Source organism: Silurus aristotelis (genome assembly GCF_946808225.1).
Source record: "Silurus aristotelis genome assembly, chromosome: 15".
Lineage (NCBI taxonomy): Eukaryota > Metazoa > Chordata > Actinopteri > Siluriformes > Siluridae > Silurus > Silurus aristotelis.
In genome coordinates this window covers 21,992,067-22,010,628 of record NC_139588.1, presented here as the reverse complement: position 1 = coordinate 22,010,628, position 18,562 = coordinate 21,992,067, and the positions used below count along the sequence as shown (strand labels likewise).

At 36.4% G+C, this 18,562-nt stretch overlaps 1 protein-coding gene and 1 long non-coding RNA gene across 2 annotated transcripts; one reads left to right on the top strand and one right to left on the bottom strand.

The window, feature by feature from the left end:
- Nucleotides 1–297: 297 nt before the first annotated feature.
- Nucleotides 298–9,492, bottom strand: slc35f6 (solute carrier family 35 member F6). The gene is made up of 6 exons (XM_083562749.1): nucleotides 9,274–9,492; nucleotides 7,282–7,354; nucleotides 5,205–5,376; nucleotides 4,106–4,321; nucleotides 2,846–2,956; nucleotides 298–1,310 (listed from the first exon to the last, which is right to left on the bottom strand). Exons 1-6 carry the CDS (start codon nucleotides 9,348–9,350, stop codon nucleotides 850–852), a joined length of 1,110 nt encoding a protein of 369 aa, XP_083418875.1. The 5' UTR covers nucleotides 9,351–9,492; the 3' UTR covers nucleotides 298–849.
- Nucleotides 9,493–10,620: 1,128 nt separating this feature from the next.
- LOC310738011 lies at nucleotides 10,621–11,560 on the top strand. Its single transcript, XR_014536955.1, has 2 exons — nucleotides 10,621–11,228; nucleotides 11,295–11,560. It is a non-coding gene; the product is annotated as an uncharacterized lncRNA (long non-coding RNA).
- Nucleotides 11,561–18,562: the final 7,002 nt, after the last annotated feature.

The following is an 18,562-nucleotide window of genomic DNA, read 5'->3' as shown; positions in this document are numbered from 1 at the left end:
TTTGAGTCTGGTTCCTCTCAAGGTTTCTTCCTCATAACATCTAAGGTAGTTTTTCCTGGTCACAGTCACCACGGCTGCTCATTAGGGATAAACACACATCATTTACCTTAACTGTTAAATTCTGTAAAGCTGCTTTGAGACAATGTCTGTTGTGCAAAACGCAATAGAAATAAACTTGATACGGATGGAAAAGCCGGGTGTCCCAATACTTTTGGTCAAAGTATTTATTTTTTTTTGTTAGAAATGATGCTTTATATATTAAATCCCTTTCAAATAATTGAGTTGAGACGGAAGGAAAAATTTTTAAGGTGATTTAATTAAAACAGGGATTCACACAATCCTTTTTTCAAGAAATGTCCAGAACATCCCAATCTTTTTTTTTTTTTTTTTTTAAACCAGTTTTTCATCTAATACGGTCAATACTGTGTTATAGTGAACGATACACTGACGAGGTCTGTTATACAATAACACGTATAGAACACACAGAACGTTAAAGAGATAAAGTAAAAATTGAAATGCCCTCATTTTCGAAACGTGGCACATCATTGGCCAAAAATATTAAAAAGTGATACATTTGGGATTCTAAAATTTAAAAATAAATTCTAATGTTAATTTAAAATAACCAAAATTGTTCACCTTCCCTTTTTTAACCCAATATGACGATGAGAAATAAAAAAAAAAACCAAAATTGATTAGTGTCCCAATATTTAATATCAGTCTCCAGCGTCCTCTATAGTCAGTTGTACTGCTCCAGTAAAATCCCTGGAAGTCCACAAGTATGGAGTCAGTCAACAGCTAGATGAGAAAGCCGAGTGTCTGCTACACCCATTTTTGTTTGTCCATTCATCGTTAGCTCTCGCCGAGCAGTCTCTCCCTCTCGTCTGCGTCCCCCGTTCCCGTCTCCCGCTCTGCAGACCAGCAGGGCAGCCTGGTCATCACGGGTTTGTGGAGTCCATTGTAAAGTCCCGTTCCCAGAAGCAGGATGAGGAAGCCGAGGATCTGCAGGCCTTGGAACGACTCCCAGCCCAGCGCCAGACTCACCACCCAGATAACCAGGGTGCGCAGGCTGTCCAGAACCATGCGCGTGGTAGCGCTGATCTCTTTGGTCACGCTGATGCCGGCGAAGTTGAAGAACGCGATGCTCACGGTGTTTCCCAGCAGCGCCAGGACGATGAGCGGCTTGTGGCCGATCTGGCAAAAGGCGTCCAGCGCGTCCTCCAGAACCTGCCGCGGGTTGCTGCCCAAGTTCCCGGCTGGGATGTAGAACATCGGGATGAGGAGGATGGTCAGGATCACGAAACCAAAAAAGCCTAAAGGCAGAGAGATTTCATAAAGTGTTATGAATGTAAAGAGTCCATGTGGGAATCATCATTATTGTCTACATGGTGTTCAATACTCTGAAGACTCCTTCTGAAAATGCTTCATTCAATCATTATTAGCTTTTGTTTCATTTGTTTTGAGAAGCTCAATTTACAGGAGCTATATAAAAACTATTTTATAATACTAATTAATAATAATAATAATTTCACCAAACACAACCCTCTGAACATTGTTACTATAGAAACAATACACCTTGTGAATGATCGAAAACTACTCTGACCAATCAGAATTCAGAATAGTGTATAAATAATATATATATAAAATATCTCTGCCATTTCCTGTCATCTGCACAGTTTTTATGACAGTCTAGCGATAAAGATTCTTTAACGTTTGCTTCAAGAATTTCTCTTAAAAGAAAAAAATCCTGTCAAATCCACATATCAGGGAAATTTGACGTAGTCTTCTGAAATAAGTAGAACAGTTAAGTAGATCATATCTTTAGAAAATAAAATGTTAAATGCAACACACACACGCACACACGCGCGCGCGGTCTAACAAATGTAAACTAATAAAATTTTTTCATTTACCTAATTTTATTAACAATTTCATTTGTGCAAATATCATTGATTATTCAATTATTCTTCAATTATTATTAATCAATATAATAAAAATTATTGCATTTATTTAATTTATTCAATTAGATTTTTTTTTTTTTTAAATATTAAAGAATATTATTTTATATATCATTTAAACCAAGCATGTACTTTATTTAAAAATGTAAAAAAAAAAAATTCCAACTGTTGATGTTCACAAATGTTAATAATAAACTGCTAAATAATAAAAATGACAATTTTATGTTTTGCATTTCTTCCCCAGACTGAAAAACTGAGGTACGTACCGAACCGTAACAAAATACACACACAGGTTACGTTCCAAAACTGCCCGGATGCCACCCTGAAACTGCTATTTTATGTGTACTTATATTTGTATTAATAAATTTTATTATTTCAACATAAAACTCCATAAAAACAATTCCCTACAAGTGTTTTGGTCTATCGTGCTCTCCGTGATCAACTGGGGGTACGAGATTCGAACCGCATATACATAAATATTCACACACACATGCACAATAAAATGCTATAAATTTATAAAAAGTTACAAATGTACATATAAATAAAAACCACTGATCATGTTTAATTAAGAATGAATGTAAATCTGCTGATCTCAGGTCAGTGAAAGCAGAAGTTGGAATAAAATCGGAACAAATTATAATAATTAAAATTACATTCGCTGATTAAAATCGGCATCACATTACCATTCGTTTCATAAATAAAACAAATAAAAAGCATGAAGTAAAAATTTCATTTTTACTTCTAAGTAATTCAACTTATTTCTGTTCATTATTGTCCCCATTTCTAAGAGTTACATTCGGTGCATTAAACAGAAACATGAACTAATACTAAGCTGATCTTAAATGAAGCGTAATGTAAAATGACGCAATTTCCAGTTTGCTCTGAGGCTTTACCTTCAGTCCCCACTGCCTTCAGAGGATGAACGTTGTGCTTGTAAATAAACTTCTCTTCCAGGACCATCTGGACAGACACAATGATCTGAGCCATGATGATCAGAAGGTCACCTGAAGAAAATTCAAAGAACGAAAGATTTTTTAGGAGATATTAAATAAATAAATAAATAAATAAATAAATAAAAAATAAAATAAAATAAAAACAGCAAGCAAGCAAAAAAAACAACCAAAAATATCTAAAAGCTTGTCCGAAATCCTTTGTAGTCATGTATTCTTATGGTTTTTAGGGCAAATTAATGTTCCTTTGGTTTTTAATGCAACAAACCTAATAAAAGTAAAAATAAAATTAGAAGAATATAAGACGGAGACCAGGAGAGAAGATGTGATCAGACTGCCTCACCCCCACACGTGGAGCTGGAAGTGTAAATGGTTTGGGGTTGTTTTGGAGATTTATTTTAAAAAGGTGTACGGAATCCTGAACCAACATGGCAACCACACCATGCAGTTCTGTCTCAATGGAACCGACTTCACCGTACAACAAGACAACTACCCAAAGCATACACTACGTTTTATCCAGAACCATGACTACACTTCTTTTATACTACAAATTTAATGAATAGGCAAATCAGAATGCTCCTAACTCCTCCTACATGCCCCACCCCTTCCACAGGAAAAAATGTTATAATGAGCTTAATTTGCATTTTAAATAAAGCATATGCACAACTAATTAATTCATTGCATTTACCATGTAATAGAAATATCAAATATTAAAGTATTTTAAACTATTTGTGATCAAAAACATTCACAGTACCGAGTTCATGAATATGCAAATTAGCATGTTACATGCCCTGTCCCTTTCTTCTAAATAGATTAAATGGTACATTTTGAAAAATCACCCAAAATATCTACGTGTTTCCTTTAAAACATCTTTATTGCCTACGTATCATACGTTATCTCACAAAAGTAAGTGCACCCCTCACATTTCAGCATTTTACTACATCTTCTCAAGGGGAAAATACTATAGAAATGGAATAAAGATATATTAAAATGGTTACTGAAATGTGAAGGGTGTACTTACTTTTGTGAGATAAGGAAAAAAAATGCTTTGTGTGCTGAGTCTTATATACGAGTGGACATTTTCGCAAGATTTTTATTCTAACTGCGTTTTTATTTTTATTTTATGTGAATTCCTGCATTAAAATCCCCCTGCGAGAAAGAGAGAATAAAAAGTTTACGTTGACTTTAAGACCTTGCGTGTACCTGTAATGACTTCGCTGAGCTTGTGTCCGCCATCCGTGTTGCCGCTTACGAAATCGGCGAGTCCGACCACCACCAGGCCCAGGATGGTGATCAGGATCCCGATCCACTGACTGGCAACCAGCCGGCGACCCAGAAACGCCACCGACAGCAGACCGGTGAAAATGATCACCGCACCTCGTAACATCTGGAAACTGGACGCACTGGTCATGTTCAGGGCTGGATGTAGAATGAAAAGGAGGGAAAAAGGATGGTCAGAAAGTCTGTAGATCTTTTTTCATTATTATTATTATTATTATTATTATTATTATTATTATTACATATCCTGTGTATCTTCTGGTCAGATTTGAGCAGTAAAACCAGACATGGATTATTTTCTTGCTCATGTTCCTTAAAATTCTTGGCTCCCCCCAAACTACATGGCCCTGTGTGAAAAAGTGTTTGCCCCCTAAACCTAATAACAGGTTGGGCCGATAGCAGCAACAACTGCATTCAAGCGTTTGCGATAACTTGCACCGAGTCTGTTACAGCGCTGTGGAGGAACTTTGGTCACTCATCTATGCACAATTGTTGTAATTCAGTCACGTTGGAAGATTTTCGAACATGAACCGCCTTTTTAAGGTCATGCAACAGCATCTGAATAAGATTCAGGTCAGGACTTTGACTAGGCTATTTTGCTTTTCTTCAGCCATTCAGAGGTGGACTTGCTGGTGTGTTTTGGATCATTGTCCTGCTGCAGAACCCGAGTTCACTTTAGCGTGATTTTGTTTTCCTTCAATAATAAAAAACCGCATGTCGTGTTCACTTGTTTTATCTTTTACTAATATTTTAATTAGTTTGATGATCCGAAACATTAGTGTGAGACAAACATGCAAAAAAATAAGAAATTAGGGGTGCAAACACTTTTTCACACCACTGTATATGTGAAATATTAGTGCAAAATGTGTAGAGAATGAAGGTTATACAGTGTCCTAATGGTGTAATGCAGAGTTCAGTAGGATGATGGCGGCTCTGAACCTGCTGGTTCTGGTGTGTGCGTTATGATGTATGAGAACGAACACACACGAACACAGAGAGAGAGGAAATAACGTCTCCTGCTTACCCACATACATGATGGAGGTTCCTGCCATGTCACAGATAGCAGGTGGGAGGAAGAGGAAAGGGTTGAAGCTCTCCCCCGGCTCTACTGTGGGAGTCGGTCTTCTCCGGTCATGGCATAGAAGGATGTGGAAAACGGCGAGGCAGCTCAGCTCACCCAAAAACATGAACACGGCCTGGAGAGACGTAGTAACAGGGAGATGAAGCGAGTGCGAAGCGTGGACATGACGAAACGGAAGACATGCTCAGAAAAGCGTGAGTCAGAAACAGCCACTATGGAAACTGATGAAGCGAAAGCTTCAGAAGAGGGAAGTGGAGGCACGATCGCTGTCGGATCACAAGGTCCAAAAGGGTCGCCTTCCTCTTTCCACTGACACGCAGTGAAGACAGGCGATCGATTCGCTCATAGATTTATCATAATGCAGCTATTCCAGCAAGTTATCTTCCTGCTATGTCTTATTCACTTACACAGTTATACATCTACATAACATTATATACATTATATATATATTTATATATATATAATACCACTAACTACTTAGTGACGATCCTTTTTAAAAGATTGCTTTATTTCAATTCATGTCAATAATATATTTTGACAAGACATTTTAACTTTTTTTAATTGACCATTATTTAAATTGCTTATATTATATATAATATATAAATTATATCATAACTACATTATATAACGCAGTGTCGAAGTACAATTTCTGGCTTTTCAGTAGGGCTGTCGCTATCGATTATTTTATTAAACGATTAGTCCGGCGAATATTCCGACAATTAATCGAGCAATCGGATAAAAATACAAGGGAAAATTAATCTCTTAAAGGCAAAGTCGTTTGTTTAATTTTAACATCTGATTTTTTATTGCTGAAATTCCAACACAAGAATATCTGTGAGAATTAAACCCATTTACTGCATTTAATTGTCATGTTACATCAAAATGTAAGTACAAATAAATATAAAAAATTGTAAATTAAATTTTAGATTACTCAAAAAAAAAAAAAAAAAAAAAAAAAAAAAAAAAAAAAAATTCTCTTTATGTTTTAGCCTGAAATGATTGGAAACTTTGTCTCTTTCATTATCCTGAATCCTGTGGAAAAGGATTCCACAGGATTCAGGGCAATGAAAGAGCAAGTTTCCGAATCTTGCAATCGTTTCAAACTAAAAAACAAAAACACGTTGGGTTTATTTATTTTTTGAGTAAATCTGAAATGTATTTACATTTATGATTTTTGAATGTATATATTTGAACATTCATTTTGATGCAATAAGAGAAAAAAAAAAAAAAAAAAAAAAAAAAACCCTCGGAATCAGGCGTTTATTTAATGGTGCGTCAGTAATAATGGTCAGTGGGAAACTAAGTGCTCAGTGTGTAGTTAAATGGACTAAACCAAGCATCAAATTATTTTTATGAATTTTTGTAATCGAATTACGAGGAACCGTTACAGCCCTACTTTTCACTAATGTGTGTCTCGGTGTTCAGGATTCCACGTTCAATAGGAGACAAAGACTCGGGTACTGTTCAGATCAGATACTCGAAGACTTTTATTCGTCATATTGGAATCGGTGACTTATGATTTGAATTGGAGCGAGTTTTGCGGCATGTAATAGGAAAAAGTATTTTATTCCTTACATGGGTTACTGACGTGACTACATTAAAAAGCCTGGAATTGTGCATAGAGCAGATAATCAGGTGCTTCGGCTTCAATTATTGTCAGGATCTTCACGATCTCCTGTTCCTGCTCCTGTTCCTAACCCTTGATCTGCCCTGGTTCTGGTTCTGATCTCTGGACTGTTTTTTCGGTTTCTGCTCTGCCTTTCCTAGTTCTGTCTGCTGGTTTTTGGACTGTTTTGGATTTGGTTTTGTCTCTCCCTGCATTGCCCTGTTCACCTGTGTTTTTGACCCTGGACTGACTTTGTTTTTGCCTGTGTTTTCTCCATACCCCTGTGACATCCTGCATTTGGGTCCTCATTTACCCAGTCTCCTGCAAGAGTCCCTGACAGAATAATCTGGCTGTGCATCGTGTCCTGAGATTATAAATAATAATAAATATAAAATAAAAAGAAACTAGAATTACCTGCAAGAAGGGATGAGAGAAGCCGTGTTCAGGGGCATCGGAGCAACCAGGAGCAGAAAACATGTCCGCCCATCTGTTAAGAGTTATAGATGTATTTCAAGTCACATTTCTTACAATTATAAGGCACCGTATTATTCACGCTTTATTACCGCCTTTATTACTGCATCCAGACCAAAAGCGTAAACAAATAAGAACGAATTCAAATTTAAAAAAATGCTTCATCTTCAGTTCAGAGTGTTTGGAAATCAAACGCGATGATTTCATGCTGTGGGGAAAAAAAACTGATAATTTTCCCTACGTTTGATCAACACTAGATTTATCTGAGACTCGTTAGCGCTCTGTTTGAGCAGCTTGTGATCAATAACTCATTGACAACTCCTTGTTTTCTTTACTAGGTCAAAGTCTGTAGGCTTTGAGAAGTTATTGGTACTGAAATGAAAAAGAAAAACATTAGAAAACACCAGCCGTGCATGTAATACTGATGTCACCTACAAGCTCAGACTTGTCTGGAGGTTCAGGATGATGTACTGCTGTACTAAAGAGCTTTAAGCTGAAACAAGTCACTCCGCTCTGAGTTTGATCGCTCACGGCTCATTTAGCTCTGAGAGATAAGAACAATCACTCAAGCCGCACGAGGACTCGCATTTCTGCTGACAAAGCTTTTTTCCCCCCCAAAGGAGCGATCGTCATCGTTCTCCACTCGTGACCTCTCGTCTCATGATGGGAGTCTGGTCTCGTTAGTTTTCGATAGACAGGCAGTTAAAAAGAGCGTGACTGCCATGTGCTTTCACTTTTGTTGTGAGGGATATGAAGGAAACACTAGAAATCAGAGGAGAGTTACTTTCTTCTCGTATTTCATCTACTTCAGATGGAGCCGTTCCACTTTGACTTTCGATATGTGTATTAACTCCTGATGCTGAAACGAGGATTTATAGTTTTAGCTCCTGTTACACACACACACGATCTGTCACACTCGCTGAAACAAACATTTAGTGCGGTATATATACACAGAATCCACAATGCAAACACATATGCAGATCCAAATATATCATTTATAGATTTTGAGACTAAATCTAATCAGGAAAGAAAATGCAATCAAATGAATGATCAGATTTTTTTCCACTGGTGTTTTAGTCTGTATGTAAATGTGATTGAGGATTGTGTCCGTAGTTTGTTTTTTGTATGATTGATAGTTTGTTTGTTCTCCTTGCTGTATTGTCTGTGTCTCGTGGGTCCTCGATTAACGTTTAAAATAAAGTAAAAGTCAAAATAAATGTCACTTGTTTTTCCACATTTCTGGACAAACATGGAGCAAGAACACACACACACACACACACACACACACACACACACACACACACACACAATCACGTGGACTAACCAGGACACACTTTCTCAACGTTTGAGAAATGGTACAGTCCGTTGTAGGGGTGTCCCAAACCGTGATACACGTGTTTTTGTACAACATCTTACTAAACATTTATTTTTTACTAATTATTATATTCTTACGTATTCATAAATATAATTTATATCCGTATCCGTCTGGCAAATCAACCAAGTATTTTGTAGTGTTGTTATTAATTTGTGTAAATTCCCCCACGATAATTCGCGCCTTCTCTGTTTATATTTATGATTATCAGGGACACTAAAGAACATTTATTTACTGATATAATAAACATCATTTAAAAGAGATATAAATAAAACAATAAATATTATCCATCCTGGGAAACAGGACTAAATCTATAACGCTAAACGCGGCTGATAGACACCGGAGTGCGGCTGATAGACACCGGAGTGCGGCTGATAGACACCGGAGTGCGGCTGATAGACACCGGAGTGCGGCTGATAGACACCGGAGTGCGGCTGATAGACACCGGAGTGCGGCTGATAGACACCGGAGTGCGGCTGATAGACACCGGAGTGCGGCTGATAGACACCGGAGTGCGGCTGATAGACACCGGAGCGGCCCAGCCGAGGGGAGACAGCACTTACTTTGCGGACAGGGTGTTGATGGAGCCCGTGGTGAGCATCAAACCAGCCAGGAAGAGTTGGTACTTGGTCCAGGCCATGATGAAGCCCCTGATGATCTGATCCGCCGACTCACACACTGCCTTTTCACCACCTCGCTTTTTTTTTTTTTTTTTTTTTTTACCTCCTGCACGCACTCCTCCCAAACTAATAGTGCGGGGAGCGGTCACGTGACTTTACAGTCAGCTGAGGAGTCACGTGACCTCGGGTTTCGGATCTGAGAGCAGTGCAGTTAATAAGTACTATAGTTCAGAGGTGGCAAAAGTACACACATCCTTTACTTAAGTAGAAGTACAGATACTCGTGTTTTAAAATACTCGGGTAAAAGTTGAAGTGCTGATTATACTTTTTTACTCAAGTGAAAGTAAAGAAGTCTTGGCTCTGACATGCACTTCAGTAAAAAGTAGTTATTACTTCTACCTGTTTTAGCTGTTAACTGGACCTCACATCATATTAATATTAGATAGATAGATCGATAGATAGATAGATCGATCGATGTATCATATGTACAGCATGTGATATGTATGTAAGCATATGTACAGTGATTAAATATAAAGGCTATACCAGTGCAGAGACGTGTGGACATCATTAAGAGCCTTTGCTATGTTTCCACACGGACAGTTAATGAGGTGACACCGGAGAAAGTGCACCTCTTCAAGTCAAAGAAGCTTTTATATATATAATCAAAAATATTTTACATTTTTGAATGATGTACTGTTTTTATCTGTACGATCAATAAAGACAGTCATTTAAGTTCTTGTCGCCATTATGAGGGAAAAACCCACAAAACGCCACCTAGAGGGTTAAATGTCTACATATATATCCATCTGTATATTATTGTTCATCTGTAAATTTTATTCATAGTACATATATATCCATCTTAGTACATATAGTCCTATAATACCATTCTATTTTAACTTATGTAAATCATGTAACACTGTATGTCCTGCACTTGCTGTTATTGCACTCTGGTTAGAACCAAACTGCATTTCTTGCCTTGTACTTGTACATGTGTAATGACAATAAAGTTGAATCTAATCTAATCTAAAATTGTGTAAAACATGGCGGATTTGGTGTTTGATTTGAGACTTGGCACAGAAATAAAACAAAATTTTACTGATTAAAAATATTTTTATCTGGAGTTTATTTATTTATTTTATATCTAAGTAAAGAAAGGACGTCGTGGATAAGTGTATTTTTTGCCGAAGGTTTTAATTTCGCCTCTTTTATATTTAGATATTTATTTATTCAAATTTTTTTATAAAAATGGTAAAAACAGAAATTCACGCTGAATTAATAGCGCGTTAATTAAATTTTGTGCCGTTTACAATAATTTTAATTTTGACAGCCAAATATATATATATATATACACTGGCGATCAAAATTGAGAACAATTTATAAACAATTGAACAATTCTGAAATAATGTCATCTTCACTGCTCAACAGTTGAAGGAGTTTTTGTCCTGTCTATACCATGCTACCAGAACACCTTTTACACAAAATAACTAAGTCATTTAAAAAAAACATTATTTTGCAGAAAACACACTGATCAAAATTAGAGAACAACAATGACTGTAGCATGGAAAAAGATTACAACACAATTTTCTGAAGGTTACAACAGTCAGCAATTAGTAGGAAGTGTACAGGCTTCTGCTCTGAATGACTTCAGCACATCTGCGGCCACAGGACAGCACTAGTCTCTCACACTGCTCTGGTGTGATTTTGGTCCACTCTTCTGCCAGTCTCCTCCACAGTTCGGTGACTGTAGTGGGTTTCTTGGCCATAACTTTGTCACCAAGGATTTTCCAGAGGTTCTCTATTGGGTTGAGATCAGGACTGTGGGCAGGCCATGTCATTATTTCAATGTTTTCAGTTTGAAGGAACTGCTTTACCCGTTTTGCTGTGTGACATGGAGCGTTGTCCTGCATGAACACTGCGGGCTGATTGGGTGATGAACACAGGGAAGGAACCATATGTTGTTAAAGAAGGTTCTGATAAACATTTGCATTCACTCTGCCATGTAGCTGTATAAGATGCCCAACTCCTGCTGCAGAAAACATGCCCCAAACCATGACACTTCCTCCTCCACTTTTCACTGACTTCTTTACACACTTTGGGTTCAGTCTTTCTCCAGTTTGTCGCCGAACATAATGTTTTCCATCGGACCCAAATAAATTAAACTTGCTTTCATCACTGAAGTGAACTTTGGACCAGTTCTCCTCTGTCCACACAACATGCTTAGTCTAGCCTTTTGATTCTTTCTGCTAATGAGAGGTTTGGTCACGGCAGAGTGGCTTTCAGTCCAAATGCTCTTAAACGTTGAGACACTGTATGACGAGACAGATCCTTACCCTGTTCAGCGCTGAACTGGTGAGCAATTCCAGCTGCAGTGTGGAAACGATTGCCCATTGAGATCCTCCGCAGTATCCTGTCCTCTCTTGTATTTGTCTTCCGTGGACGACCAGCCTTCTTGGCGGACTTGAATGAGTTTGTGATGTTGTAAAGAGTCAATATTCTTTAAAATCACAGATTTGGAACGACCAACTTGTCTTGCTATAGCTGATGGCTCGTCCCTTTGGCCTTCATCTGGACAACCTGCTGCCGGAGGCTTTCAGTCACTTTAGAACGGCCCACCATCTTGCAGAGTCAGTGAAACTGGAAGTTAGGCGGCCAGTTAAATAGGGGTTGACAGATAAAGGAAAATAGCACCAGGTACCAGATTAACACCAATAACTGGGAGGTGTCTGAAAGTGTTCTCTAATTTTGATCAGTGTGTTTTCTGCAAAATAATGTTTTTTTTTTTTTAATGCCTTAGTTATTTTGTGAAAAAGGTGTTCTGGTAGCATGGTATAGACACGACAAAAACTCCTTCAACTGTTGAGCAGTGAAGATGACATTATTTCAGAATTGTTTATAAATTGTTCTCTAATTTTGGTCGCCAGTGTGTATTTTAGTAAATTTTTTATTGCTACGTGGCAAACAAGTTACCAGTAGGTGCAGTAGATTCTCAGAAAACAAACAAGACCCATCATTCATGATATGCACGCTCGTAAGGCTGTGCAATTGGGCAATTAGTTGAAAGGGGTGTGTTTGTTTCTAGGATTTAGCAATCCTGTGAATCACTAAACTAATATTTAGTTGTATGACCACAGTTTTTTAAAACTGCTTCACATCTGTGTGGCATGGAGTCAACCATCTTGTGGCATCTCTCAGCTGTTATTCCACTCCATGATTCTTTAACAACATTCCACAATTCATTTACATTTCTTGGTTTTGCTTCAGAAACAGCATTTTTAATATCACCCCACAAGTTCTCGATTGGATTAAGGTCCGGGGATTGGGCTGGCCACTCCATAACATTAATTTTGTTGGTTTGGAACCGAAACTTTGCTCGTTTACTAGTGAGTTTGGGGTCATTGTCTTTTTGAAACAACCATTTCAAGGGCATGTCCTCTTCAGCATAAGGCAACATGACCTCTTTAAGTATTTTGACATATGCAAACTGATCCATGATCCCTGGTATGCGATAAATCGGCCCAACACCATAGTAGGAGAAACATGCCCATATCATGATGCTCGCACCACCATGCTTCACTGTCTTCACTGTGTACTGTGGCTTGAATTCAGAGTTTGGGGGTCGTCTCACAAACTGTCTGTGGCCCTTGGACCCAAAAAGAACAATTTTACTCTCATCAGTCCACAAAATGTTCCTCCATTTCTCTATAGGCCAGTTGATGTGTTCTTTGGCAAATTGTAACCTCTTCTGCACATGCCTTTTTTTTTAACAGAGGGACTTTGCGGGGGATTCTTGAAAATAGATTAGCTTCACACAGACGTCTTCTAACTTCTAACGACTGTCTTTGGAGTCATCCTGGAGCTGATCATTGGCTGAGCCTTTGCCATTCTGGTTATTCTTCGATCCATTTTGATGGTTGTCTTCCGTTTTCTTCCACGTCTCTCTGGTTTTGCTCTCCATTTTAAGGCATTGGAGATCATTTTAGCTGAACAGCCTATAATTTTTTGCACCTCTTTATAGGTTTTCCCCTCTCCAATCAACTTTTTAATCAAAGTACGCTGTTCTTCTGAACAATGTTTAGAACGACCCATTTTCCTCAGGCTTTCAAATGTATGTTCAACAAGTGCTGGCTTCATCCTTAAATAGGGGCCACCTGATTCACACCTGTTTTTTCACAAAATTGATGACCTCAGTGATTGAATGCCACACTGCTATTTTTTTTAACACACCCCTTTCAACTAATTGCCCAATTGCACAGCCTTACGAGCGTGCATATCATGAATGATGGGTCTTGTTTGTTTTCTGAGAATCTTCTGCACCTACTGGTAACTTGTTTGCCACGTAGCAATAAAAAATATACTAAAAACCTGGATTATTCTGGTTAGTCACATTGTACTGCTATTATTTTGAACAATACTGTATATATATATTATATATATTAATATAAAACGAATTAAAAATGTTGTTACCTAATGAATGTATCCAGGTTGAAGATCCACATATAGAACACAAGAAAAGATGATGATGATCATGAATGTGTTTGTTCTCAGTCATGTGTACATCACTGACTCCCTCTGTCTCATCCACGCTAACCCCAAACTTCTTACTGCCTTCTGCCTGCTCATTCTTAATTAGCTTCATAAACTAGTCTACATCTGTGGGGTGAGTAAGAGACAGGACTTTATACACCAGCGGATTGAAAAAGACGCGCAGTAACAGGAAATAGTTTTTTTGGCTTAAATCGGTGCGCGGTGAAAATAAACTAAAAATATTTCACCAAATCAATGGATTAAAACTAAAGTAACGAGCCGGTTTTGAAAATGTAAAAAGTAAAAAGTACAGATATTTGTGTAAAAATGTAATGAGTAAAAGTAAAAAGTTTTCTGAAAAATAAATAGTGGAGTAAAATACTGATACCAAAAAAATCTACTTAAGTACAGTAACGAAGTATTTGTACTTCATTAATTCCCACCTCTGCTATAGTTATAATAACTAATCAATACTGCATATTACTAATATTCTTATACTACTACTGCTAACATTACCATACTACTACTAAAACTAATACTTCTTATACTACTACTTCTAACATTACCATACTACTACTAAAACTAATACTTCTTATACTACTACTTCTAACATTACCATACTACTACTAAAACTAATACTTCTTATACTACTACTTCTAACATTACCATACTACTACTAAAACTAATACTTCTTATACTACTACTTCTAACATTACCATACTACTACTAAAACTAATACTTCTTATACTACTACTTCTAACATTACCATACTACTACTAAAACTAATACTTCTTATTCTACTACTTCTAACATTACCATACTACTACTAAAACTAATACTTCTTATACTACTACTTCTAACATTACCATACTACTACTAAAACTAATACTTCTTATACTACTACTTCTAACATTACCATACTACTACTAAAACTAATACTTCTTATACTACTACTGCTAACATTACCATACTACTACTAAAACTAATACTTCTTATACTACTACTTCTAACATTACCATACTACTACTAAAACTAATACTTCTTATACTACTACTGCTAACATTACCATACTACTACTAAAACTAATACTTCTTATACTACTACTGCTAACATTACCATACTACTACTAAAACTAATACTTCTTATACTACTACTTCTAACATTACCATACTACTACTAAAACTAATACTTCTTATACTACTACTTCTAACATTACCATACTACTACTAAAACTAATACTTCTTATACTACTACTGCTAACATTACCAAACTACTACTAAAACTAATACTTCTTATACTACTACTTCTAACATTACCATACTACTACTAAAACTAATACTTCCTATACTACTACTTCTAACATTACCATACTACTACTAAAACTAATACTTCCTATACTACTACTTCTAACATTACCATACTACTACTAAAACTAATACTTCTTATACTACTACTTCTAACATTACCATAGTACTACTAAAACTAATACTTCCTATACTACTACTTCTAACATTACCATACTACTACTAAAACTAATACTTCCTATACTACTACTTCTAACATTACCATACTACTACTAGAACTAATACGTATTTGTACTACTACTACTACTACTAAAACTAATACTTCTACATAATACTGTTATACTACTATCTCTATTACTACTACTACTTAAACTAATACATATTTATACTACTAACAATACTAAAACTAATACCTCTACATACTACTACTACTACTAAAACTAATACTTTTCTATACTACTACTACTACTACTACTACTAAAACTAATACTTTTACATAAAACGTCTATACTACTATCTCTATTATTACTACTACTAAAACTAATACTTTTACATAAAACGTCTATACTACTATCTCTATTATTACTACTACTAAAACTAAAACACAGCTATACTACTACTACCAAGACTAATACTTCTACATAATACTACCACTACTACTTCAAAAACAAATACATCTCTTTAGTACTACTACTAAAACTAATACTTCTATATAATACTTCTATACTACTATCTCAATTACTACTACTACTAAAACTAATACTTCTACATAATACGTATATACTACTAATCCTACTACTACTACTAAAACTAATATGTCTCTATACTACTATACTACTAACACTACTACTAAAACTAATACTTCCTGCATACTCCTACTATACTACAAACACTACTACTAAAACTAATACTTATAAATTTAATACAAACCACTACATGTATACTAGTAAATAAAACTACTGATAATATTACTATTATTACATATTACTACTTTTAAACACTAAAACAAATACTATTACTGATAATATTATTATTACTACCACTAATCCTACCAGTACACTATTGCTGCTAAAACTTCTCCTAAATTTCAAAAACTACTAATTCATACTTTTAATATTAAAATTTCTAATACCACTACTGCCAATACTATTACTGCTCATAATACTATTACTACTAAACACTACTACTAAATAATTCTGCTGCTTTTACTACTACTATACACATCTATATCTATCTGTACAACTGTAAATGCTAATGATACTGCTAAATAAACCTAATCGTCTAATATTAAAATTTTAAATACGACTACTAATAATAATAATACTATTTCTAATACTACTACTACTAGGAAATACAACTACCAATATTATTTATTTTAATCCTAATATTAATACTAGAATTACTAGGAAATACTACTGCTTATACTACTGCTACTTCAGCCACAAGTGCTTCAGTGGTGAAGGTGTTGGACTTTTGATCAGAAGGTTGTCAGTATAAATCTCAACACTTCCGAGCTGGGCCCTTGAGCCTATAATTGTTAGTTGCTATAACAATAAGGGCTTCTTCCACTCCAACCCGTGTACAGCATATCTTTCATTGTTATGCTGGAACAGGTTTGGGTGTCCTTGTGCAATTAAATGAAAATTTTCACACTAATCCTTTACAATTATGTGCCCCCAACAGTTTGGCAAAGAACTACATTAACATTTATTTCATTTGGCAGGTGCCCTTATCCAGAGTGATTTACAACTGATCAGTTGGGGGTTAAGGGATTTGCTCAAGGGCCCGGAAGTGGCAGCTTGGAGGTGCTGGGATTTGAACTTGTGACCTTCTGATCCAGAGTCAAATGTCTGAGCAGAACTGAGCAACCACCTCCACATATAGCTGAAAAAGTCAGGTGTCCCAATACTTTTGTCCAAAAAGTGGATATCGTTTTTACACTCATGGTTTTAACTGCACAAATACAACAGGTTCGAATTACAAGAGGACACAAAAAGTCATAAATATCTGAAGAAATGTTTCTACTTTCTTTTCAATAACAAATTCAGATTTTATTTCCCAAAATATATCCAAAAAATTTTTACGCTGATAAAAACTAGAGCTGCGATCACACATACAGCAATTCACAGCAACAAAGGCGCTCATTGTCAAAGAAATCTTACACATCTGGCAACTTGGTGGCACCAGAGACCAGTCGTGGGTGTGTCCAGTGTCTGAAGTCTAGAAAAATATAACTTTATGCAAATATGGAGCGACTTAGTGCAGCACCGACCAATGGATGTAGACAGTTTCACCACCAAGTGATAAAAGTTATTATGGCAACAGGAATTCACCCCCTGCGCAACTTCATAGTTCAGTGAACATTTAACTTCAGAAACTGAACCCAAAAGAGTTCAGTAACTCATCACCCTCATTCAGAATGCAATGATTATCCTCCATTTCTAACTGATAAATATCCTTTTTAAAACTAGTTTTAAGACTAAACTCATTCAGACAAAGTTCATATTATTTGTCTTTCACTGGCCTTCGGATAAATCTAACATACACTGATATGATGGCAGGGTCATGTGGCACTTTTGTGTTGATAAACCACTGAACAGAACATTGTGTTCTTAGTAACTGGTATTATTAGACTGTATTGAATTATTTAAACAAAAAAAAGTTTGTCTGATTCAACAGAAATTTTCTCCCTTTTTGATTGTAACAATGTGAAAAAAAAACCATCTGTCAATTTTATTATTTATATGAGTATTAGTATTGTATAGGCCTATTATTTTAATGTACAGGTCTTCACCACTGGCTACTCCACCTGATGGACTGCCTTGGATAGTTGTATTGTTTTATAGAAAGTTGTTCTCCTTTTTTTCCAGCACTTTGTCTATACATCAATCCTTTTTCTATCCCACGTATACTACACAGTGTCTCAGGAAGCCTGAAGCCTGTCCCATGGATTTTGGGGCTCAAATTGGGGGACACCATGGACAGGGTGTAAACATATTGCAGGGCGTTTAAGTGTGTTGTGTATGTGATTCAACCCCAATTTATATATACACAAAGACGCCCTATACAATTTTGTGGCTCTAAATTTGTGGTAACAGTCTAGACACCTGATTTCGCTTTTGTATTTATCAATAACATCTCACAACAATATCGCAGAGGGTATCTTAATTCCCCCAATTCCCCCCCCCCCCCCCCCCCATGATCAATTCCAAGTTTATATACAGAACAGGTCCCAGTAGGTTTCCTCTGGATTTTCCGGTTTCTTCCCTAAAAGAATGGTAGTTGGCAGTGGTAGTTGGGGCAGTGGGAATTTAGCATAAAAGAAGGTTGGGCGTTCAAGCCTCACTACTGCCACTGTTTGGTCCTTGACTGCTATCTGCTCCAGGGGGTCCCATACCACTGTT